At 53.3% G+C, this 23,594-nt stretch overlaps 1 protein-coding gene and 1 long non-coding RNA gene across 2 annotated transcripts in view; both read right to left on the reverse strand.

The window, feature by feature from the left end:
- Positions 1 to 9,314: 9,314 nt before the first annotated feature.
- Positions 9,315 to 9,812, reverse strand: UBL4B (ubiquitin like 4B). Its single transcript, XM_061119982.1, has one exon. It carries the CDS (start codon positions 9,810 to 9,812, stop codon positions 9,315 to 9,317), a length of 498 nt encoding a protein of 165 aa, XP_060975965.1.
- Positions 9,813 to 12,549: 2,737 nt separating this feature from the next.
- Positions 12,550 to 23,594, reverse strand: part of LOC133040210 (uncharacterized) — a 39,115-nt gene continuing 28,070 nt past the window's right edge. Inside the window, exon 4 of the long non-coding RNA XR_009688921.1 lies at positions 12,550 to 12,914. This is a non-coding gene — a long non-coding RNA (uncharacterized LOC133040210). The remainder of the gene's footprint in view (positions 12,915 to 23,594) is intronic.

Below are 23,594 nucleotides of genomic sequence, written 5' to 3' on the forward strand. Positions count from 1 at the left end.
CCCATTTGCTTAAACCTGTATAAAGACACTTCTTGTCGACATACAGTCATGGTTTACAAAGCACATTTAAATTTCATTGTCTCACATAATCCTCATGACAGCTCTTTGAAGGGAATTTATTTTATTGCTGACTTACCTAACCTCACACACAGCTGCTAAGTGACAGAGTCGGGACTTAAGCCTGTGTTGACCTGATTCATTCACATCCTCACCAGAGAGTGAATTTGATAAGCAGAGGAAGGAGAGAAAAGCTTCAGTTTCTGGCTACATTTTAGGAAAGGGCAAAGGAATAGAGACCCAGATTTGTGAAACAATCTTTGCCTAAATGTTGGTTTTGCTGGGGCCCATTCTAGATGACAACAAGATAAGAAGTCACAAACAGGGGATTTTACTCTTCTGCATATGGTGCTTAAAAAGTCCCATTTCGTTCCCCCAATTAAATTTAACCTGTCCAGAGGGAATTCAAGGTGTTGCTATTGGAGCTTCCTTGTCCACTATCCATTAGAGGTGAGCAAAGATTCTGGAGTCTCCCCCATCACAGTACATTCAGAGAAGGGCCCACTGGCCTCTGTGTGCGCTGTCCACACAGCTCTGCTCATGACCAGTCCTCATTTGGTCTCTGCCAAGAGTCAACTTTCTCAGGTCATCTTGCTGCCATTGTCCTCTGGCTCCTCCCAACCTCCTGGGAAGCCCTGTCCCTTGCCCTTTAGCCTGTTTTTCTCCAAACTGCCCTTCCCATCTCCTTCAGCATAATCCCTTCAATGAACCTGTATTTTTTTTCTTTTTCTTTTTGGTTTTGGCTATTATTTTTTATTTGTTTATTTTAATCAAAGGATAATTTCTTTACAGAATTTTGTTTTCTGTCAAACCTCAACATGAATCAGTCATATGAACCTGCATTTTTACAAAACAAAATCCAGGAAAGGGTAAGAGTGGTCTTCTAGGTGTCCTGACAACCAACTGTTGTAGTAACAATAAACTTACTGAATATTTATTGTCTACTAATCACTTATGTTGCCTCATTTAATCCTATTAATAAGGCACTATTATCATTAACCACTTTTAAGTATGAGGGAAACAGAGGCCTGAAGTCACATGTCCAAAGTCAGCTCAGCTCATGAGCATCTCCCAGCTTTCTGACTCCAGGGCCTGTGCTCCAATCTCTGCCCTGTGCCATCTCTCCCTAACACTGGTGTCAGGAAAGGGGGCGCAAAAGCCTGCCTGTGTGACCTTGGGAGAGAGGAAGGACAATTAGCCACAGAAGCAAAATCAAGTCACAAAACAAGTTGCGGTAAATTATCTCATGCAGGTGGGTGGGGAGTGGGGAAGGGGAGTAAAGGAGCCAGATTATGGTTCTGCCATCTACCAGCTCCCTGACTTACCCTCTCTGTCAGTCTCCTCCCGCACAAAATGAGGTGGGTGAGCCCAACCTTCCAAGCTCGATGAGAGGATCAAAAAAGAAAAACTATGGAAGAGCTCTTTGTAAACTCCGAATTCTGTAGATGTTTCATGTTAAGAGTATGGGCAGAACATATGCCTTGCCAGCGCCTGGGCTTAATAACATCAGTCGTGGCAGCCCTAAACAAAAGATAGCCTTGTGCCAAGGTTAGGTCACTGTTCTGGGAGCTAGGGAGCCGGGCAAAAAATTCTCTTAAAAACTGAAACAGAGAGTTTGCTTTCCTGTGCTAAAGATGCTGGAAAACACAGAACTACATTTCCTATACTTCTTTGCAGCCAGGGCCCACGAGTGACCGACTTCCACCAGGAAAATTCCTACATGAGACTTGGAGGGGCTGGGGAAGATAGGTGTGGAGAAAGAAAGAAATGTAAGGCAGAAGCGGGGTCAGGGGAAATGAAGCCTCTTGGGTGAGCTGTGGAGGTTTCCAGTGCCTGCTCCCTGGGTACAGGGCCGCAGAGCTGTGTCTTCACCATGGCAGCCCCCTGGGGTGCTCGTGGAATTCTCCTGGCTCCGTGATGTCTTGGCCCTCTCCAAGGTTCTATAAACTACCTAATATCCTCTAATAAATTCCTTTCTGCTTAAATCAGCCAGAGTGGAATCTGTTCTCCCAGACTGGTATTGGAAGAGATTCCGAGCAAGAAACCCTCGAGGATATGAGAATCTGGGACTGGTTTCCGAACACGTTGCATTTCCAGACAACAGCGAGTCAGCACCAGAAGACGGGATTTCAGTGGTGGTCGGCCATCGCGATGGAAGAGCCACTGCTCTCAGTCCAAGGGGCCCACAGGAAGGAGTCCATGGGAGGCAAGGCTTTAGCAACTTGGCCGCTGCTGAAGTAAACCTCTAAAATAAACTTTTATATGAAAAATTTCAAACCAACACAAAAATAGAGTAGTATGCACAAACCCTCATGTACCCAGTTTCTACAGTCACCCTGCTATCATTCTGTCACTGCAGGAACTTCCTCTGTCCCAGTTCACTGGACTGTTCTGAAACAAATCTAATGTAACATTTCACCCCGAAGTACTTCAGCGTGCTTCTCTAAAAGGTGACTTTTAAAAATATAACCATGACAATATCTCACTGCCTAGAAATTGACACTAATTCCTTAATGCCACCAAATATGCAGTCAGTGTTTATATTTCCCCATGGTCTTGCCTTCTTAAAAAATTTTTTTCATATGGACCATTTTTTAATGTCTTTATCAAATGTATTACAATACTGCTTCTATTTTATGTTTTAGGTTTTTTGGCCGCCAGGCATGAAGGATCTTAGCTCCCCGACCAGGGATCAAACCTTCATCCCCTGCATTGGAAAGTGAAGTGGACCACCAGGGAAATCCCTTGCCTTTCATTTTTTAACAGTTTATTTGTTCAAATCAGGATCTAATTAACTCTATACACTGCGATTAGTTGATACACCTCTTAAATTTCTTTTAAATCTATAAATTTCTCTCTCTCTTTCTCACTCATTTTTTTCTTCTTGTTGAAGAAATTGGGTCATTTGTTCCATAAAATTTCCCATAGATCAACCTCCCCAACTAACTTCTTGGAAAGTTAAAATCCACATATCCAAGACTCTCTTTTAGCTAAGCTTTCATCACAACCTGGCTTCTCCCAGGCAGACCACTCACCTGGTACTTGTAGGTGGAAGTGGGCTAGCTCAGAAGAGGCAGCTCTTCATCGTGGGGCTGGAGACAGCAGAGTCCCTGGTGCATCTGTCGTGGGGACTCTGGATCATCCCTGGAACCCAAGGAGCCAAGTGGTAGGTGAGATGGCAGTCTGGGTGTCCCTCCTGGCTAAGTGTCCAAACCTGGTCACTTGGCCCTCCCAGGGATCCTGTAAACCATAACCCCTCCATGCAGTACACCCCTTTAGGTGTGAACTCGTCAGAGTGCATTCTGCTGACTGCAATAGAAATCAATGTGGGTTCAGGGCAAGGGTAGAATAAACCTTAATTCTGCAGAGCACGTTAGGGTTCATAAAACACTTTCACATCCAGTGGGTGCTCTTAACTACCCCAATAGAGGGCATTGAATAGATGTGTCAGACCAAGCAACCAAACCTCCCAGCTAAGGAGTACCTCAAGCTCAATCTCAAATATTCAGATTCCAGGCCTCACACTGTTCTCACCATCCGCCTCCATCTCCTCACGGGCTGCCAGACTCACAGCACAGACGAGGGGTGTCTGGGGCTACAGTGGCCCAGGAAATAAGCCAACACAGAGAGATGCAGAGGCTGTAGGAAGACTCTTCCCTTTGGGTAAGAGGAATGCGCATCCTCCCCCAAAACTCCCTGCCCAGTGGTGTCAGGGTTACTTGGACAAAGTCCTGGGGCTTGAGCACCCCAACACTCCTCCTTTCAGCCAGGCTGTGCTGGAGGGAGGGGCAGCAGTGGTCAGGAAAGACAGCCCTCCAGGCGAAAGCCCACTCTGTCACCCCAACTCTGTCCCCAAAGCCTCTCAGAGTCCCTGTTCCAGTGTGTGTGTGTGTGTGTGTGTGTGTGTGTGTGTGTGTAAGTGGGTGCACTGCGAATTGGTCAGGGAAATAAAGTGGAAGGGGGTTCAGGGGACCCTGAGAGGACCAAGGCTTTCTCCAATGCATGGTCACTCAAGTTTAAGTAGTGGCAGTGGCCTGAAAATATCTAGGTAAGAGGAGAGGCTGGGGAGGGAGCTCTGAGGGCCTCCTGCCCTTTCTGATGGACAGCAGTTTTGATCCTGGAGTCTGAGGCTCACAAATAACATCCCAGGCGCAGGTGCCCTGGGACTTCTCCAAGGGCAGCTGGCTGACAAGACCGACTCTGCCAGGCCTTGCAGGCAGGCCTGGCCCCGCTGCAGCGGGCCATGACGGGTTTATGGCCAGCAACCGACAGTAGTTACCTCAGATTTATCACCCGTCTACAAGGGCAGGGGGAACCACTAAAGGCTGCCAGGGAGCCGTTCAATCACCGTGATGGGAAGTGCAGTCGGACGCGGCGGAGAGCAAGGAGGTAGGAGCATCCTGGGAGCCTGGGCTTCCTGCTGGCGCCTTGGGTTACAGTCCGTTCCTGAGGGGGATTTACAGTCCTGGAGCCCACAGGAGTCAAGCCACCTTCCGAGAGGGAGACAGCTGAAGGAGAATGAGGATGCCAGTACTGTTGGACTGGCCCAGGCAGAGCCGTGAGGGGAAGCGCGGGGACCCAGCACCCAACCTGCTGGCCACAGTGCCTGTGAGAGGCAGCTTGCCACCTTGGCCAGCACTGCCTGATCGCCTGCCTGGACAGTTCTGGCTTCCTGGGAGCACATCCATCTTCAAGCAAGTCTGTTCGTGGCAACCCTCTGTGTGAGAATACCCATGCCCTTTCTCTGGATGTGTGTCTGTTTGGGGGTTTACATCAGCAAGAAAGGTGCATGCATGCAATGAGGCCATTTCCCATCGTGCTCAAACACCAGCCTGGACAGCTATGTCTATGAATTAGTACCACATCAGTGCACAGGTAGGGTGGAGGGCGGGGACATCATCAAAGGCAGAGGGTTCTGGGTCCTTGTCCACGCCTATCTAATGGGTGAGTCAGTAATACAAGAATACAAGAGAGAGGACACAGGAGGACAGGGAGAAGGGCTGGTGGGGTTTAATAGAAGGGCAACTATGGATGGAACGGATGGGAGGAAAGAGAAGCTGGGTAGGGGTGGGTGGAAAGAGACTTAAAGATTAGAGGGAGAGCCAAAAAGCGCCCAGATGTCCACACAATGCAGCCAACTCGGCCCCAAATGTGGTCACGAACAGGAGGGAAAGGGTGGAAAAGAGGTACGGGAAGAAAAGCAGAAAGGACAAGGGAGGAGGAAGCCAACCCGAGAAGGGGGAGCAGCGTGAGGCAGCTGGTGGGAACGTCATCTGCTCCAGGAGCCTGGGACCTGGCTCTACAGCTTTCTCACCTCAGCCATCTACACCAGTTCTAGCTGGCTCGGCAGCTGGACCTGAGCGCAGGTCAGCCTGCCCTCTGGCCACTCCGCAACCACCCAGGCCCAGCTCAGAGCCCAGAGAGAGTGATCCAGGGCTGGGCTGGGTGAGAAGCAAGCTTGCCACCTTGGAGATTTCACGCAGAGAAAGAAGTCTCTGTCCTCAGACGTGAGTGGGCTCATGCCAATACAAGTGTGGAGCACCATTGCAAGGCCCAACTGCTACCTAGCACACAAGTGTGTGCACCCACATGGCCATCTCCATGTTCCTACATGTCCTGTGAGCACCTGGGTCCTGACCATATAAGGCATCACTTGAATAGTGCAAAGCTGGTCCAGGTCCCCTCTTCCTGCAGCCCTAGGAATTCCTAGGTTCAGCTCTGCAGTCTTCTCTTTCTGTTCTTGCATTTTCCGTGAGGGATCTTCTGGCTGGACTGCCTGGGCTCCAGCAGCCTGAACCCCAAAAGGCCAGGTGTGAACCCAGACACTGCAAGTGGAACAGAGCCTAAAGCTTACTTCTGCAAGCCTGGTTCTGCCACTACAGACCACACCCTATGGGTGTGAGGTGTTGAGGAGGGTGTCTGTGTGTTTGCCAGTGTGCACCTTGGGTACGTCACATGACTCTGGGTATCATGGGGCACCCAGCCAGCTCAGATGCTGGGTGTGCTGAGCCCAGCAACAGTTTTCCAAGTGTGACATGTAGACCCCTGGGTGTCAGGAAAAGTCCTTGAGGTAGTCTTCAACTTTTCCCCTTTCCTATGCTGCACTGGTGTCCGGCCCTTTGTGAGATCCCCTTTCTCTGAATGTGGGCAAGACCTGTGACTTGGTTCTACTGTAGCATCAGGCGTCCAGCGTCTCTGGAGACCTGGGAACACTGTAAGCCCTCTCCCTCCCCAACATCTACAAGAATGTTCATCCTGACAGACCGTTCCCTGCCCTACCAGGGCTGCAGGTGAAAATTCATACAGCCAGTTACACACGCGTCCCCACATCTCAATCCTGGGCTATGTGGCAGGGCTTGCTTCCCTGAGCCCCTCCGCAGCAACAAGCAACCAGGGGCAGCAGGGGGCGCACTCCTCCCCGCACTGTCTTCTCGGGGAGCCCAACCCAGGTCCCCAGCACAAAGCAGAGCCCATGGTAAGACCACCATCAACCTGTATTCATCAAAGACTAAGGGGCTTATGAAATAGCACATGAACCAGGGTGCGACACCTGTTTCCATCAGAAAGACGATTTCGCCAGGGACCAGGGGACAGAGGCTGTTGGCCTGTGGTGAGGCAGGAAGGAGCTCGGAGGAGAAGGCAGATTTCTGTGTGGCTGAGAATGCAAAGCTGGAAACCTAGATGCCGTGGCTGCCCTGCGATGACTCCCACTTGAGCAAAGCGGTTACCTCTAAAGGGATCTGTGTGTCCTTTTGTGGCAGGAGAGAGATGCTGTGGGGAAGTGGCAGAGCTACATGCCCAGGGCTGCAGTTTAAGAACAGCGCGCCCTCCCATTCCCATGGTCCCTCAGATGCTGACAGCAGCCGAGGGAGCCTTCAGTGGGTTTGCTGGCAGAGGTTCCAATCCACCTTTGAAATGAGGTGAAACTGAGACAAGGAAGGACCTCCAGGGCAGGATAGGAGCCAAGTTTCTCCACACAGGGGAGGATTCTAACCCGTTGCAGGAGTGTGAGTGGCCACTCTGCCCCCAGCCTCCCAATAATCCCTAATACCTGTAAGTTCATCCATTAGGGGACAAACCCCACAGTGAGAAATGCAGCATTGAATAAAATATCCCTGGGAGAGAGAACAGAGACACGTTCTTGCTCAGTTCCACGAGGCAATGCATTCTGCCCTGGGCTCAGCTTTGTGGGGAGGGCTGGGAGCAGGGCCATCCCGGAAGGGTGAAGTCAGAAGAGAGAGGCCATCATAGGCACTGAGAGCAGAACTCTCCTTCCTCCCATCTGGGACCTGGAGTCCCTCCCCCACAGCACCTGGGATTAGCAGCAGTGGTTGCCGGCCCTGACACTCCCACTAACCAGGGAGACAACAAAGCTGTCCCCCATCCCCTCGTGCCAGCTCCTCTTGACAAAAGGAATAAAACGGCCCACTTATTTTTATCACTCACAGATTTCCCAGGAAATGGACTATTAGTTCCCCTAATGTAAAGATAATAGGCTTGTCCCCCTCCATACGTGGCACAACCCAGCATGAACATACTTGAAGCTCCATCAGGAGGTCTCTCCTGCAGAGGATGGGGTACCTGGGAGCAGGGCCTAGAGAGGAGCCAGAAGCTGGGGTTCCCCCACCCCCAATAGCAGAGACACGGTTTCAGGAGTCTCTCCCTGCCCTGTAGCTGACCCCATCCTACTCTCAATTGTAATCTTCATATTTTACCCTCACAAACACCTATGGGGTAAGTAAACACTGCTATCACACACCCCAACAAATAGGATGTGGGGGCCCCATAGGCCAAGGACAGGATGCTTCCCAGGGACCTGTGTATGCCTGTGTGTACTAAGTCTCTCCAGTCGTGTCCAACACTTTGTGACCCCATGGACTGTAGACCACCAGGCTCCTCTGTCCATGGGATTCTCCAGGCAAGAATACTGGAATGAGTTGCCATGCCCTCCTCCAGGGGATCTTCCTGACCCAGGGGTTGAACTCGTGTCTCTTACGTCTCCTGCACTGGCAGGCAGGTTCTTTACCACTAGCGCCACCTGGGAAGCCCTGGAACTTGGGTGCCTCCAGTTCCTTTCTAGATTGTGCTTCATCCATTTCCCTTCCTCTCTGCAGACCCACTGTGGAAACAGCACTGCCAGGACTTCAGAGCGCCAGGCTCTCAGTGAGTTCCCTGACCTCTCGCACACGGGCTGTGGGAGCTCCTCAGCCCTTGGCGAGGGCCATTCTCACACAAGAACAGAGAAGGGGGCCTGGCTTTCCTGTGGTCTGTGAGGACTGCGCCCTGCAAGGTGGTGGCTGGTGCCTGGGCATGTAGTCACACGGGAGCACTCTGGTTTTATGTTGCTGCTTTACTTGTCACACGTATGGCCTCTCTCTCCACCCAAGCTGCATGCTCTGTGAGAGCAAGAGCCCTCACTGATACTCTCTTTGCTCCCAGGAAGCCTGGGCAGTGATGGGCAGGAAATGAGGGCTCAGTGAGCCCCCGTGATTGATGAGATTTGGGGCAGGGCACAGGGGGGCCCGGCCCTGTGCTGCTCATGCTGACCACAGTGAGTGTGCAATGATGCAAGCTGCCTTTTCAGCCTGAGCCTCGGCTTCCTGCTCTCCCGGGTGTGTGTGTGTGTCCCTGAGAACACCAGGCCTGCACACAGTAGGTGCCCTCCCCCCACTCCTACCTGTGCTGCCCCTTACGCTGTGGAAGCACAAGCAGGCAGAAAGTAGGGACAGCCTCTCCTAGAGGGCAAGGGCCAGCTACCAGGCACTCCTTTCCCCTTGGCCATCGGAGGTCTGGGGGTGGGCGCCATGGCCTGGGGATGGAAGAAATAAACTCACGTTATCTGTCTTTCTGCCCCCAAGGTGAAAGACAGTCTGTCTGGAACCACGAAGATTCTGAGCCAGGAGGTGTGCTGACAGCCTGGGCTGTTGTTGGACAAGCAAGGTCAAAGCCATCCAGCCCAGGAGGTGCTGCCCTTCCAGAGGGGCAGAGGGTGGGGGCAGCCTGTGACTACCCCTTTTGGGCTGCCCATGGAGTAACCAGAGCCACTTCTAGTGATGGGGAGGGAATTCCTCTGTGTTTCAGAGGGAATCCACAGGCCCAAGAGAGAGAAAAAGGTCCCAAATCCCTCCAGTTGCTTTGAAATTTCAAAAAGAGGTGAAGGTGCATCTATGCCAGCAAGAACTTGTGAGGAGTCACTGGGGGAAACTTAAGGATAAGGCGGGGCAAATTTGAGTGTGCAAACAAGCAGGATGGCCGGTTTACTGAACAGCCGCCTTTTCCTCCTCCTTATCGGGACTCGGAGCCTCAGGCTCCCCCTCCCCAGCAGGCTCTGCCAGCGGCTCCTTGGGCAGGAGGTACCGCGCCAGCTGCTCCAGGTCCCCCAGGCTTATCCTCTGCAGGCGCTCCTCGTGCTCCCGCCTCAGCAGCTGCAGCACTGCCTCGGTGTCCTGGGGCCCATAGTGTTTGGCCAGGACCTGGCCCAGATGGTGCCACAGGGGCTGGGGCTGGCGGGCGTCCTCAGTCGCCGGCTTCTCCAGGGGCCGCATGACCACACTGATGGAGGCATTGGGCCCGATGCGGTAGTCGGAGAGCTGCTTGTCATCTGCCAGCAGCTGGCCGTGGACGAGCAGGTGCTGCTGCTCCTCCGGCACATGCAGCCGCTCGGACACCAGCTTCTTCAGCATGGCCACGCTCTCCTGTCCCGACACCTTCAGGCTACATCTCCGGCCCAGGAGCAGCTTGACTGTGAGGAACATCGGGCTGCCAGCAGATTCAGGAGGGATCCATGCTCTGGCGGCTGCCCTGAGGGTGAAGGGGTTCTGCAGGAGAAGGTTTATGTGTGTGGCTTCTCCTTATCAATGGAGGGCAGTGGTCCCAGGAGGCCGAGGGCCGGGCCCAAGACGACAGCCATTGGCTGATGCGTGGTGATGTCACAATGCCGCTTATCAGAGGGCTAATTTCCAGAGTGGGAAGGGAAATGAGAGGGGCATTTGGGACACAGAACATTCCTTCCTCCTTTAGAGGAGAAATGAGGGGAGAAGAGGGGGGGAAAAAAGGAGGGTAGGGAAAGCCAACATAGGACTAGGAGAAAGGAGAGCAGGAGGGTGAAACAAGAGGGTCCAAAGGACAGGGTGGCAGAAGGAAACACGTCCATGTTACCTCATTCAGCACTATTTCATGCCCTTTCTGCTGGAATCCATCCCCAAAGAGAGATCATATCATGATAGATACTTCCTGCTCTAATTTATCAAGGGTCCTCCTTCTGTCACACACTTGACATGCTCTCTTGGATTGGGTTTCCCAGACGCAGAGACAGGGATTCTCAAGCACATACATAGTTGGGAGGTAACCCCAGGATTCTCCTGTAAGCAGGAGCGAGGAAGCAAGACCGATAAGGGTGGGCAGCCCACACTGCATCAGTGAGCAGATGGCCTTTGTGGTCAACTAGGAGCCCTTAGTCCCACCGGGCACCTTGGGAGGCCACATGGAATACACCAGCCGTGCTGTTGGGGAAGTAAAACCCTGAATCTGTGTGCTCTCAGTCCTGCCTTTGGTCAGTGGGGTGCTAACTTGGTACTGGTGGTCTGAATGCGTGCAGAGCAAGCTCCAGGGACCAAAGGAGACCCTTAGGCAGAGACTTGCAGGAGCTGGCAGTAACTTTAACTCTCTCCACTCCCATCTCACCCCCATCCCCTACTCACAAATAATTCTCTCTTGTCGAAGTTAAAGCCCACTCAACCAAAAGAATGAGACAACCTGAGGGAGGCAACCAGGACACAAAAGTCACTGTAAAACCTGGCAATGGCGGCTAGCTGCTCCCACCCCAGGGTCAGGCCACCTGGGATGATACACTCTCCTCTCATGGGTTGAGACAAGATAAAAACCTAGAACCTAAACAAATCCCTTGTGACCTTTGAATTCCAGAGCCAGCTAACCCCACCTGGGCCCAGCCCCTTTTGCAGAAATTAATCTGCTGGAACCCATCTTAAGCAACAGGGAGCATGGAGGGGCTCAGGCTGGGCCGCCGGCAGCGTCTGCTGCAAGGCCCGACCTTAGTGAATCCTCCCGGCCTCTGGGGCAGGTACTGTCCTAGCCTCCACCTGCCCGAGGAGACGGTGGGGCTGCTTACTCTCACCACCAGCGGGCGGCACACTAGTTTGGCCTCCTGCGACATCTGCTCTGTGCCCTCTGGGTGCCCAAGGGTGCCCGGGGCTCCGAGGCCAATAAGGAGGGAACATGCTTGGGGCCTCTGGTGTCAGCAACTTCTGTGGCCTCAGTAGTTTTCTGTTCCACTTGAAGGTCTCCTGGGCTGAGCCTGGTGAATGTGCTGACACATTTAAGTCCATGAGGAAGGCAATGGGTGCACTTTGGAAATGAGTGAGCCTGGAGGCCTGGCTGACGTCCCACAGCTGGTGGGGAATATTGTCAGGGGTGCACTCACTTCTCCCCAACGCTTTGTGCTCCATGGCTGCTCTCGTCAAGAACCTGTTCTTTCCTCTTGTCCCCTCTTCTTCCCCCTTTCCTTCCTCTCCCTAGGGCCTGGGCTACACTTGATTGAGACTGTTGCCAACAGCCCTGGATTTCCAGACCTCACCCTTCCACAGCACTGGGCTGATTCCCTACCCAGGTTGCGCCTGCCTCCACCCCTCTCCTCTGACTCTAGCAGCCTTGGACAGCAGAAGAACACACCCACGAATGCCACAGACTCAGCTGCCTTCTTCCTTCCTCCGAACCCATGTTCTCATCTCCAGCAGGGGACCAAATTCTAGTCCGTCAAGAAACTAAGCTAAAAAGTCAGGAATCTCACCCCAAGAATGAATGACCCTGAGGGAGCGGGACTGGAAGGAGGCGATGCGCTATGAATTCTGAGCCACTGGCTGGAAGAAAGTGAGGGTCTGAACTGGGCTGGGATTGGTGGAGATGCAAAGGAGGAGCAGATTTTGGATTTTGTTCCAAGGAAGAACAGAAATAATAAGAGGGCTCCTGTGGTTGGGAGAGGAGAGGAGGAGGGAGGTGGGGAAGGGGCAGCTGACCAGGTGGCACTCTTCTGAGTGACACCATCTGGTTTCACCCTTTTGCTTTTGGAATCAAACCTAGCTCCTCAGCCTGGCATCCAAGGGCATCATGACCTGGCTCTGCTTCCCCCCAGCCTTCCCCACTTGGCATCCTCCACTCCAGCCACACCCACCAGCCTTTTCCTCTACTTACGTGTTTCATTAGAATGCTTCAGCTCATCCTTCTAAACGCTGGTCAAAAACCACTTCCTCCATGAAGCCTTCCCTACTTTCCCTAGTTCTAGGTGGAGGTAATCCCACATGCCTCTGTGCAGCCATTACCCTCCTTGAACATTACTTGTGATATATCTATACATGTCTGTGTCTCCCTCATTGACTCTCAGTGGCAGAGAATGGGTCTCATCTGTTTCTCTAACCCCGCCTCCAGCACACAAAGACTGGTACACAGAAGGCCTCACATGCATGTTTATTGAGTGAAGATGATAAATTTCAACACGCTGAGCCATGCAGGCAGATGCAGGGTCCAGAACAGCAGGCTGTGGAAGCAAATGAACCTGCCTTCAGCCTCTCTATCTCCCCCAGAGAAATGAAAATCCAAAATTACATAAAAAAATAAATCGGAAAGTGATTGCAGTCTTTACCAAAGGATCTTCTATAGTATTCTTTAAATAGCCACCTCCCTTGGTGCATTTGAAATAAGATAGAATTTGCAGATGTTCATACAGTGCGGGGGGGCCCCGTGGACTCCATGATGGCAGGACGTCTGTCTTGCTGAGGGAGCTGAGGATGGATGAGGTTTCTCCTCGGCCATCTGAGAGTTCCCAGCCTCAGGAAGGAAGGACCCTGTGATGGACAAACCATGAGATGGACAAGGTTGTGGTGGGGGGAGCTACTGTGAAAGATGCCCAGAGCAGAGCTAACCTAGGAAGGCTTCCTGGGGGCAAGGTTTAAGTCATCTTCTGCTGGAGATGGAAGGAAAGTGAAATGGGGAGGGGAGTGGCCTGCAATCTCTCTCCCAGGCTATGGAATTTATGAGGAAAGAGTAGGGGCCCGAGTCCTGGGCTTGGAGGAAGAAGAGAACCAGCTACCTGCCTCAGCCAGACCTCTTAGACTTGCCCCAGCCACTGGGGAAGAAAGGTTGGGCCTGGGCTTCTAGAAACAGGTAAGGCCATACCTCAGGCTCCGGCTCCTCAAAGCTAGTGACCACTTGCAGACTGGCACCTCTGTGACCAAGGCTTCAATGGCCAGAGCTGCTGGGTCACACTTTCCAAAACCACTTCCTGGTCTAGAGAGTCCCAGTGTGCTAGGGGGCTATAAGGCAGAAGCCTTAGAATTAGCGGTATCCCCATTAGGAGAGATGGTCACCACTGACCCCTGCCTCTGTGTTGGAGCCCCCATTACCCTCCCCAGCGAGGGGAATGGAGGAACCTTGCTGGGCCCCCAAATCATATTTGGAGCTTGGAAATTTCATAATTTTTTCCCAGGCGATTGCTTGTCTTCATTATGCAATTAGCATGAGAAAATGCAGTTGTGTAATCAGAGCCGGCAATCAGACAACGATTGTCATAATTAGGGAGGAAGATTAGTGGGAATGAGTGGGTTTTGTGACTTGAGGGAAAGGAACAAATGTGTACAGAGAGAACGCTGGTCAGTGGTGGGTCCCAGCCCCTCTGAAATACAACTTTAAGTGCAACTGTGTCACGGGAAAACCAGCATAAAGTCTTCAGGAGAGGAGGAGGGGGAGGGAGAACACTTGGTTGCCTGGAGCCTTTGGTGTAGGACTCTGGGACATTGGCACACAAGGGCCTGAACTCCAAAGGATAAAAGCCAAGGGTCTAGCGGTCAGCCTGGGGCCACCTTGAGCAGCCTGCTCCTTGAATCTCGTTTGCTTCCTCTAATGCCACCTCTCCCTTGTGAAGGTCTCAAGAGACAGGTCATGCCCCCAGGACCCAGCACAGTGACTGACCCATAAAGACATTCGGTGCGTATTTATAAAAAAAAAAAAAAAAATTATAAAAATTTGGAAATGTGAGCTGTTACCCCCAACTGTCAGGGGAAGACCCCATTGCATGAAGCCAGATACCCACGTGTGATGACCCACAGGCAGGCTGAGCCTTCCTGCTGGCACAGGTAGGCAGCCCAGCAGTCTCTTCAGACCCAGCAGGCCAAGGGCAGGAAGCGGCCAGAAGATGCTGGCTGACAGCTGGCAGTGGCAGTGCCCTGAGCTTTGGTTAATCTACAGCCACTGACTGGGGCTGCTCAAAAGGCTCATGAGCAAGGAACACTATGCCTCTGCCCACCTCACTCTCCGGGTAAGTTATCAAGTTATTACTACACTTTAGAAGTGTCAGGGGAGTAGTGGGGGTGGGATGCTGGCTGGAGGGGGACTGAGAGATACTGAGAAGCCGGGGAATGGAGACAAAGCAAGCAGAAGAAAGGCAGGTGGAGCCACAGAAACAGTGGAGAGAGGAGAGGGTAGAGAATGCAAGGGCTGAGCACAGACCATGCTCAGAAAGGAGAGAAGTCTGGAGGGATAAGAGGAGTGAGGAGCAGGCAGAGGAACCGTACAGAGGCGGCAGGGAGAAGGGACAAAAGGACATTTGTGCCTGGAAAGGAAGGAGGGGGAGAAGGGGAAACAGGAAGGAATTGTTACTGCAAAAAAAGGACAACGAATACCTCTGCAGGCCTCCCTGCTGAGAACAGTGTCCCTCATCCCCTCTCCTTACAGTCTGGAAATGGTTCACGGGAAAACTCTAGCAGAGAAAGTGGAGTCCAGGCGTGGAGAGCCTGAAGTCCTGGTTCCAGCAGCCCCTGCCTCCTCCATTCCAGGTAGCCCCACATTCAGCACTTCCTGAGCACACACGCGGTGCTCTGCAAGGCCCGCAGGAGAGAGAGCTGACCAGCAGGCAGGCAGAACACAGGCCAGTTCCCGGACGCAGCCCCGCGTTGAACCTGCCCTCAGGCCACCACTGGGGAGTCTGTGCCGCTGCCTGTAGCAGTGATCAGGGAACCCCTCCCTCTTTGAGGAGGGGTCTCCCAGAGCTGCTCACGCCAGGCCAGTGAGGGCTGGCCTGGGACCAAGCAGGCAGCTCTTTGGGTGGCCCTTGCCTTGGGTGCTTTCCAGGATGCCTGACACACAGTAGGTGCTCAGTAGGTAAATGAGGCCCATCATTTGTCCCTCATTCGCTGGCTGGTACTGGCTGTCTCAGCAGCCGTACCCAAGTCATCTGTGGCTGCTTCAGTGGGGACCCAAAGCCCCCAAGGGGCCAAGGTTGAGGTAGATGGGCCCAAGCTTGGGCAGGCAGGAAGAGGGAGCTGGAGCAGATGGAGGGTGGGGGATCGCAGGCAGCCTTGGGAGCCCAGGGGATGTGACTGCAGCTTCTGACTGTGGGCTGCCCAGCCTCTCTCCAGGCCTCCATCCTTGCACCCCCAACTTAGGTCCTGCCCTGAACTGCGGGCCTGCCGCCCTGGAGATGTCACACTGGCTGGGAGCCCCTCAGAAGCCCAGCACAGTGCACACATGTGCCACTCAGACGCACACCTTCTGGAAACCCTTGTGGGGCTGCAGCCTGCTGTGACCACTAGATGTCACTGGTGACCTCCCTGGCCAACTCCAGCAGTCCTAACCAACCAGACCAAGGGCCTCCACCCTCTCTGGGCCTGGGCACACAGTCCTGGGACAGGGTCCAGAGCCTCATGGGGGATGAGCCCTGTCCTCCTGCAGATGGCAGTCACCCCCCTTCCACCCTCAGGGGCAATGCTCTGGGCAGCCGTGCTCCGGGCGCAGACATCGGTGCCCACCCTGAGCTGGGCACAGTGCCAGGTGCTGCGGCAGGGAGAGAGGATAGGAAGACATGTCCCTGTGCGGAGGACGCATACACAGAAACCTGTCATTTTAGCACTGGGCATAAACGTGACCATGGAGGGGAAGGAACCCCCAACTCCACCAGGAGCGAGGTCTAGGTCAGAGAAGCTTCATCCGGGAGAGCGCTTGGTGTGTCTGAAAGGGGAGCAGGAGCTTGACTGAGAGCCCAGGCGGCATACGGCTGTGTGTAAGAGTGTGGGACTCACTCTAGCTGGAGTGGCTAGGGGTGGGGTGGTCAGGGGGCGAGAGATGGGGTGGGATAACTGGGCAGGGGCCAGTCACCTTCACACAAGAATTCTTTACTGCAGCCAAAACTGAATTATCCACGTCACAGCCTAAATCCTTGCAGTGCATGTAGGAGCAGCCCTCAGCTATTGTTCACTCTTACACACACACACACACACACACACACACACACACACACACTGCCAACCTAAGCTGGGGTCCGCAAAGGGCTTTCTTTCCCACACCATCTCTGCTCTACCAGGGCTGTAGGAAGGCCCAGCCAGCACTGCTGCGGAGTGGGTGTTCCCTGCTTCCCAGGCCCTCTCCTGGTGAAGACCCTGCCCATCGTGTGGCTGGTGGCCCATCATCTCCGTTGGGGGTGCTTCCACCATGAGCCACACCAGGCATCCTCTCAGCCCATCTGCACCCTTAGCTGCGTCGTTTCAGATGATAAAAAACAGTCAGCTTCAGGCTGTAGCCATGGTACCTGACACTCATTTAAACATACTAAATGTGCTCTGAACTTCAGAGGGGTGCATTACAGTGCATTCTGAGGTGCAAGCCTCAGAAGTCAGCAAGATGACCTCTCAGAGGTGGAGCCATCAGCGGGTCCTGGGAGTGAGGGTGGGTGGGAGGGTGGTCAGCTGCTTGGAGCCAGAGCTGGTTATTCATGATGCATCCATGCCTGCATTCCACAAACATTCCTCACACACTAAATCTGGGCCAGACGTCTGCGCTAGACCGTGGGGAGGAACTCTGCACTGCCAATTTACCTGGAGTAAGAGGTGGGGCTCAAGCTGGACTCAGACTTGGCAGGTGGGGCAACGAGAAGGGCAGGTGAGAGGGGGAGAAGCAGGGCTCTTCTGTCCTAGAGAAAGGACAGATACGGGGCTCTGGGGAGAAAGCTCAAGCAGAGAAAGCCATGACCAGCTTCTCAATGTCCGTCAGGGCAGCATGCAGGGGCTAACCATGAAAGGCCTTGTCCCAAGCCAATGTTAAAGTCCGCTGGGAGGTTATGGGTGCCAGAAGCCTGGGGCGGGGTTGTTGTTGTTTAGTGGCTAAGTTATATCTGACTGTTCGCGACCCCATGGACTGTAGCCCACCAGGCTCCTCTCTCCATGAGATTTCCCAGGCAAGAATACTGGAGCGGGTTGCCATTTCCTTCTCCAGGGGATCTTCCCGACCCAGGGATCAAATCCACATCTCCTGCATTGCAGGCGGATTCTTTGCCGCTTAGCCACCAGGGAAGCCCCTAGGTCGGAGTTGGGGAGAATGTGTGGGGCCCAGTAGGAATCTGCCTTCCTCATCTGGGGTCAGGGAGTAGGGAAAGCTACAGGGTCCTGGTGGCTGAGGTGGGGGCTGATATGCCAGGCCAGGCACGGTGTTATAGGGCAGATTCTGGTTCCACTAGGACTGATGCTCTGTAACCCATCATGTGTCTTCCAGTTCCGGAGCCCTATTCCCCCCTTAGCTTCCTAAAACAAAACAAAATTATAGTCTTATCTCGGCTGCAACAATAGAAAAAAAGATTTATTCACATCTAAGCCAGATTAAGTGGAGAAGCAAAAGGGCTTCAGGATCAGGCGGAATGGTGGCAGCTACAGAGAGTTGGCTGAGGGACAGAGGGGTCCCAGAGGGCCTAGCATTGGTGGATACACCCCTGGGAAGAGCTTTGATTAATCTTCCCTCCCTCTAGGGATGACAGCTCCTTTGAAGATCTGTGTCATCAATCAGAGTGGCAGGAACCCTCCACTATGCAGCAAAGATCAAACATGATATGTTAAAAGCGAAGACAGAGGAGGTGCCCACAGAGTCCTGCCCTGAACCAGCCTGCTCTTGCTGGTTTCATGAGTCTGCCATGGGGTCGGGGTGGAGAAGTCTGTAGGCATCTCTAAAGATGCTGCCGCACCCATTCTGCAGGACCAAAGGGGCCCCTTGTTGCTCCTGGGGAGATGCCAAGGCTGATCCTCCAACAGGGCAGCTTGTGCCACCCTCTCAGCCTGGCTGTTGACCTGAGGATGCTCAGGCCAGCCTTTAGTTGAAATTCTTGCCCACCTGCCCCTTCTCTGAGTTGAGCTATAGGCAGGCTCTTGCCAGGGAAGATGGCATATAACCACCCATGTGACTGCTGCTCCAAAGACGCTGGGACCAAAATAGAGGTCCAAAGAGAAAAGATGAAAGAAAGCTGGGAACAGACCAGGTGAGGCTGCGCTTGGGGGAACCAAATGACTCGGCAGGCAGGCCTCTGTCAGGAAGAGAAGTGCTAAACTACAGTCGACAAAGCAGCTGGTCAACTTGGATTTGATTTGGGCTTGGATGACCCCAAGGAGTTTCAGCTGGCAGGTGGGGCACTGGGCTGGGCAGACTGCTGATCTTGTAGTGGGTGATTTCTTGCTCCTCTAGCTGACAGCACTAACCACATGCAGCTGGTCATTAGAAAAGGCAGGAGCCAAGAGCAAGACGGAAAATTTCTAATCCAGCCCACAGCTGGTTGGATGTTCCAGGGAACAGCATGGAGTATATCAACCAATGGAAGAACTCGGGCCCAATCAGGGGGCTGCCTCACCTCCTAGGAGATGATCAGAACTGAGTCAGCCTGGGTACTGAAACCCAAGAGACCAGTTGCTGGACCGGCAGCCTGAGCTCCCAGGTGATAGCCTTCCTGAGGTCACCAACAAGGGCTCAAGAGCTTCTCAGCTGGAAAAATACCATGCTGGACATTAAGTTCATTCACTAACAAGTGCTCCTGGGTCTCCTAGACAAGTCAACCCATTATTCTTGCTCACAGGGACCTGATTAAGAGTTAAGTGTCTCGAATGGCAGGGTTAGGATTAGGGCAGGAGCTCTTTGTCTTGAAGAGAACCAGAGAATACCCAGGGGACCATGAGCAAGCTGTCAGACCTGTCCTTCCCTTGGCCTCTCCAAAATACTGCCCCCCCATTGACACTCTTAGTATATTAATACCCATGTATTCCCGCTTACAGAACCCTACACCTCAGATTCAGTAACTGAATCTGAAAATTGGCATTTTCAGTTGATCTGGACACAAAGTGCTTCAGAGAGGCCTGGGAGGTGGTGGGCAGTGGCCGGGAGACAGGAGATTCAGGCTGATTGGAGACTGAGTTGGTCTTGCAGCCCTAACTCTGGACACAGGCTTGCAGATGCCCATCAGATGCCGATGTCTATTCAAGTGGTGTGTCTGCAGTGACAGCCTGGGACCAGGAAGCAGGGTGTGGGAGCCAAGAGGGGAAGAGGAAGCCTCCAGCCTGGAAAGCTGTGGGGAAATGGAATTGAGACCCTGGCTTCGGACCAAGTTTATGTGCTGGAGATCTGGTCTTCAGCCCTGAGACCCTCTGGCCCCTTGGCTGAGCAAAGACAGAAGTAACCGGGCTGGGTTCTTTGCCAGACAGAAACCAGTGGCCCAAGAATGGGGTCTGGTGGGAATCTCATGGGTTGGCAGAGAGGCTCTTCTCCCCTCAGTTGCTTCAGGGGTCACAGAGTGGTCAGAGCAGGAATCTCCTGAGTTGTCCAAAACCACAGAGCATCCTCTCTAGCTCATGACTGGGGAGAAGGGTAAAAGGGGATCTTGGTGCAGAAGAATTTAGGGTAACAATTAGGGGAAATTTTCTGATATAAAGCTGGTATGCTGCTTCCTGTAAACTTTTAGCAATAAAGAGAATGTGCATGTCTGCATGCTAAATCACTTCAGTCATGTCTGACTCTTTGTGACCCTATGGATTTTGCAACCCTATGGACTGTAGACAGGCTCCTCTGTCCATGGGATTCTCCAGGCAAGAATACTAGAGTGGGTTGCCATGCCGGCCTCCAGGAGATCTTCCTGACCCAGGGACTGAACCCATGTCTCTTATGTCTCCTGCACTGGCAGCAGGTTCCTTACCACTAGTGTCACCTGGGAAGCCCAGTAAAGAAGAAAAGCCTTGTTTAATTGAACCAGTTAGCCAGCAGCAGGAGAATGGGCAAAATGACCTTGACACGCAGATGTTTTTGACAAGCCTTTGTGGTAAACTCAAGCAGAGGTGCCTGGACAGAGAGAACCCTGAGCTCCCAGTCCACCAGGCCTCACACTAATGCAGCAGGAAGAGGACAACTGAGGTGTAACCCTCCTGTTCCACTCAACAGAAGAGGTGATGAGACGGTCCTACCGTGGCCTAGCCTGGAGACCCCAGGGTGGTAGAATCATAGACTGCCAGAGGAAAGGGAACTCAAAGAGCCAGACTTGCTACCCCCAACAAGAAACTGGGGCCAGAGAGGTAGCTTGCTGCTTTCAGCCTTCTTCTGGAGGGTCTCCATGCCTGTGGACCCCTGGGAGAATGTCTTCCAGGAGAAGAGCCGGCACCTAGCCAGAGGAAGTGAGGGGGGACAGCCGTGGGGAGCTGGGTGTGGAGAATGGTCCCCATGACCCTAGCCAAGCTTCTGGGCCCCAGATGAAGAGTGCATCGCTGGTTCCCCCTGGAGGGGAGTAGTCAGTCACCCCGTAAAAGTTTATTTTTATACATGTCTGATCTATCTCACATCCGCTCAGATATTTTGACACATATACAGGAAATGTAACTCTCTCCCATATGGCAGTGTGTGTTTGGCCAGACCTGGGGAAACTCAATAGGGTCACAGAGGAGCAGAGGGGAGCTGCAGTGTCAGGGAAGAATGCCAGAGGCCTGAGGCCACAATGGGCACCTGGGGCCAGCAGGCTGGGGACAGGGGTCAGAGCAAGGTCAATGCAGAAATCCTCTGCCTGGGTACAGGGCCCCAGGGTCTCATGCCTAGGAGGCTGAGAGTGCTGTGGCTGCTGCTCCCCAGGAGGGATGAAGTGATCCAGGAGAGGGCAGCTAGAGCCAGGGGATGGGGCGGTTAGAAAAACAAAGACAAGTCAGGCCTGAGGGCCAAAAGCTGAGACTCCTCAGACATCAACAGAGGAGTGGGGCTCTTCTCCCCACTCCCACGTGCTGGCATCTGGGCACAAGCACCGCAGGAGACCCACAGCTCAAGTGAAACAAAGGGAGGGGTAAGGCACTCTGGGCTGGGTGCTACCCACCTGGACCTTCCCCGAGTCAACGAACTCCTGTGGGCCTCCATTTCCTCATAAGCAAATCAGGGTTGATATTCTTAGCTGGGAGGTAGGGAGGATGAAAGGGGAGAAGGCACATATTGTTTTTTGGATGGGTCTGATGCAGGAGAAGAGGTTGGCACTTGCTAGTTCTCTGTTCTGAACTATAAAATGGGGAGGATGCTGGTGTCTTCCTCACAGAGCAGTGGGAGATGGAAATGGGACAATATGGGACGACGTGAGTGAATCACCAGGCACAATGCCTGGCTCCAGGGGTGTGCTTTCCACGTGGCACCGTGGTGAAGAATCCACCTGCCAATGCAGGAGACACAGCAGAGGTGGGTTAGATCCCTGGGTTGGGAAGATCCTCTGGAACAGGAACGGCAAACCACTCCAGTATTCTTGCCTGCAGAATCCCACGGACAGAGGAGCCTGGCAGGCTGCAGTCCACGGAATCACAGAGTCAGACATAACTGGGCACACATATGCACAGCAGTGGGTTCCTGGTTCTTTCCTTCAGAACACGCTGGGTCTTCACGTGATGCTGGCAGGCCCCATGTGGGTGTGAGCACAGCATGGTCTGGAAGAACACAGAGGAGCACCTTGCCCCTCCACACCGGTCAGGGAGGGTCCTTCTCAGCTCTCGCAGAGAGGAAAGTAAACTCATTGTTCCATGATGGATGGTAGCCAGAATAGCGCACTAACTTTATTGGGCTTCTCCCTTTTTATTTTTTGAAGTTTAAATTCATTGACATAGCATTCCTACAGGGTGCCCCATGGAGGCAGGTTGATGGACAGGCATCCATAACTCTCAGAGTCGAGAGGGGAGCGGATGCCCGGCTCTCTCCCCATGACCCCTTAATGCTGGCATCAGACACAGGGCACGGCAAGACTGGTCACGGGACAATCTCTCCAAACAAAGCCATGGGACTCTCCTACTCCTGTGTGCTTGAACACCACACGGGTAGCCTGGCCTCTGCCTCTGTTTCCAGGGACTCCTTCCCCACAGCTACGGGCGCTACTGGCCTGGAATACGTCCCTGCCAGCGAGCTGGTTCAGGATCTCAAAGGGCCGAGGAGGAGCCTCGCAGTCCCTGCTTGGTAAATGGGGTGTGACAGCCGAGAAGTCACCAAGCCCTCCCCTTCCTCCTTTCTCCTCTGGGACCCAGAAGGCTGAAGCTCCGAAAAGCCCAGGGAGTGTCAGTAGGTGGAGGCTGCACTTGGCCTCACCTCACCCCACTCCCCCACCCACCTCCCTGTAAATCCTGGCGACACAACAGGAAGGCCCTTTAACTAGCACATAAAAGTGCTTTGGGCTTTCAAAGGCCTGCTCTGCATTTATGGGGAGCCCGAGGCTTTTACGGGCCATTTCTAGTCCCCCTGCCCCTGACCTACTGATACACTGTGGTTTCTAGCTGTGGTGTGGGGAATTATCACAGCCCAAGCCTAGTGACCAGTGGGGCAGGGAAGGAGAACGAGGGAGCCTTGCACCAGGGAGGCAAGGATATTTCAGCAAGGCCCAGCCAGTCATCCAGCCTCCATGGGCCAGGCAGTCTTCTGAGGTGTCCCTCTGACTGGCCTCTCTGTCCTTTGATAGGGCTCAGAATAAGGCCTCACCAAGCTGGTGCTGACGGGTTGACTGATCTAAAGCCACAGTAACCATGGATCAGCCTCAGAAGGGGCTCAGCAAATGCTCCTGAAGGGCAGGCAGGGTCTTGTCCTAAGAGATATTCAGCCCGTTCTGGAGCTGGCCAGGCAGGTGACCCAGTCAGACTAGTGTTCAAACAATGCATTTTTTTCTTATTTATTTTTAATTGAAGAATAATTACAACATTGTGTTAGTTTCTGCCATACATCAACACGGTTCAGCCATAGGTAAACATATGTCCCTTCCCTCGTGAGCCTCCCTCTCACCTCCTACCCCATCCCGCCCCTCGAGGTTGCCACAGAGCCCTGGTTTGAGTTCCCTGATTCATACAACAAATTCCCACCGGCTATCTGTTTCACATATGTTAGTGTATATCAAACAATGAATTTTGAAGATCTTGTTTGGCCCTGAAAGACTGAGCCTATAGGCTTGTAAGGATGTGGCACGGGGGGTGGGGTGGGGGTGGGGGGTGCAGATTGTTAAGCATCTCTCCAATGTAGAAATGTAGAGCTGGAACTTCATCTCAGCAGCCTTGCAGGAGCATTTTCCCCAGCTGGGCCTCTGATCCTCCTTAGTACAGAGAACGCTCTGGCTCTGAGTGTGTGGGCAATGGGAATAGAGTAGGGGGTGTGGTCCCCAGCTTGGGAGATGTGAAGGCTGGTGGAAAGGAAGAAGTGGCCAGAGTCTCCACCTGCTCCCATCTTCTCCTGCCTCCAGGCTC

This window comes from Dama dama, chromosome 20 (genome assembly GCF_033118175.1).
Source record: "Dama dama isolate Ldn47 chromosome 20, ASM3311817v1, whole genome shotgun sequence".
NCBI classification, from domain to species: domain Eukaryota; kingdom Metazoa; phylum Chordata; class Mammalia; order Artiodactyla; family Cervidae; genus Dama; species Dama dama.

Bases quoted from the DNA above. Each gene is read 5' to 3' on its own strand.
- UBL4B (XM_061119982.1), bottom strand. From the start codon at position 9,812: ATGTTCCTCACAGTCAAGCTGCTCCTGGGCCGGAGATGTAGCCTGAAG.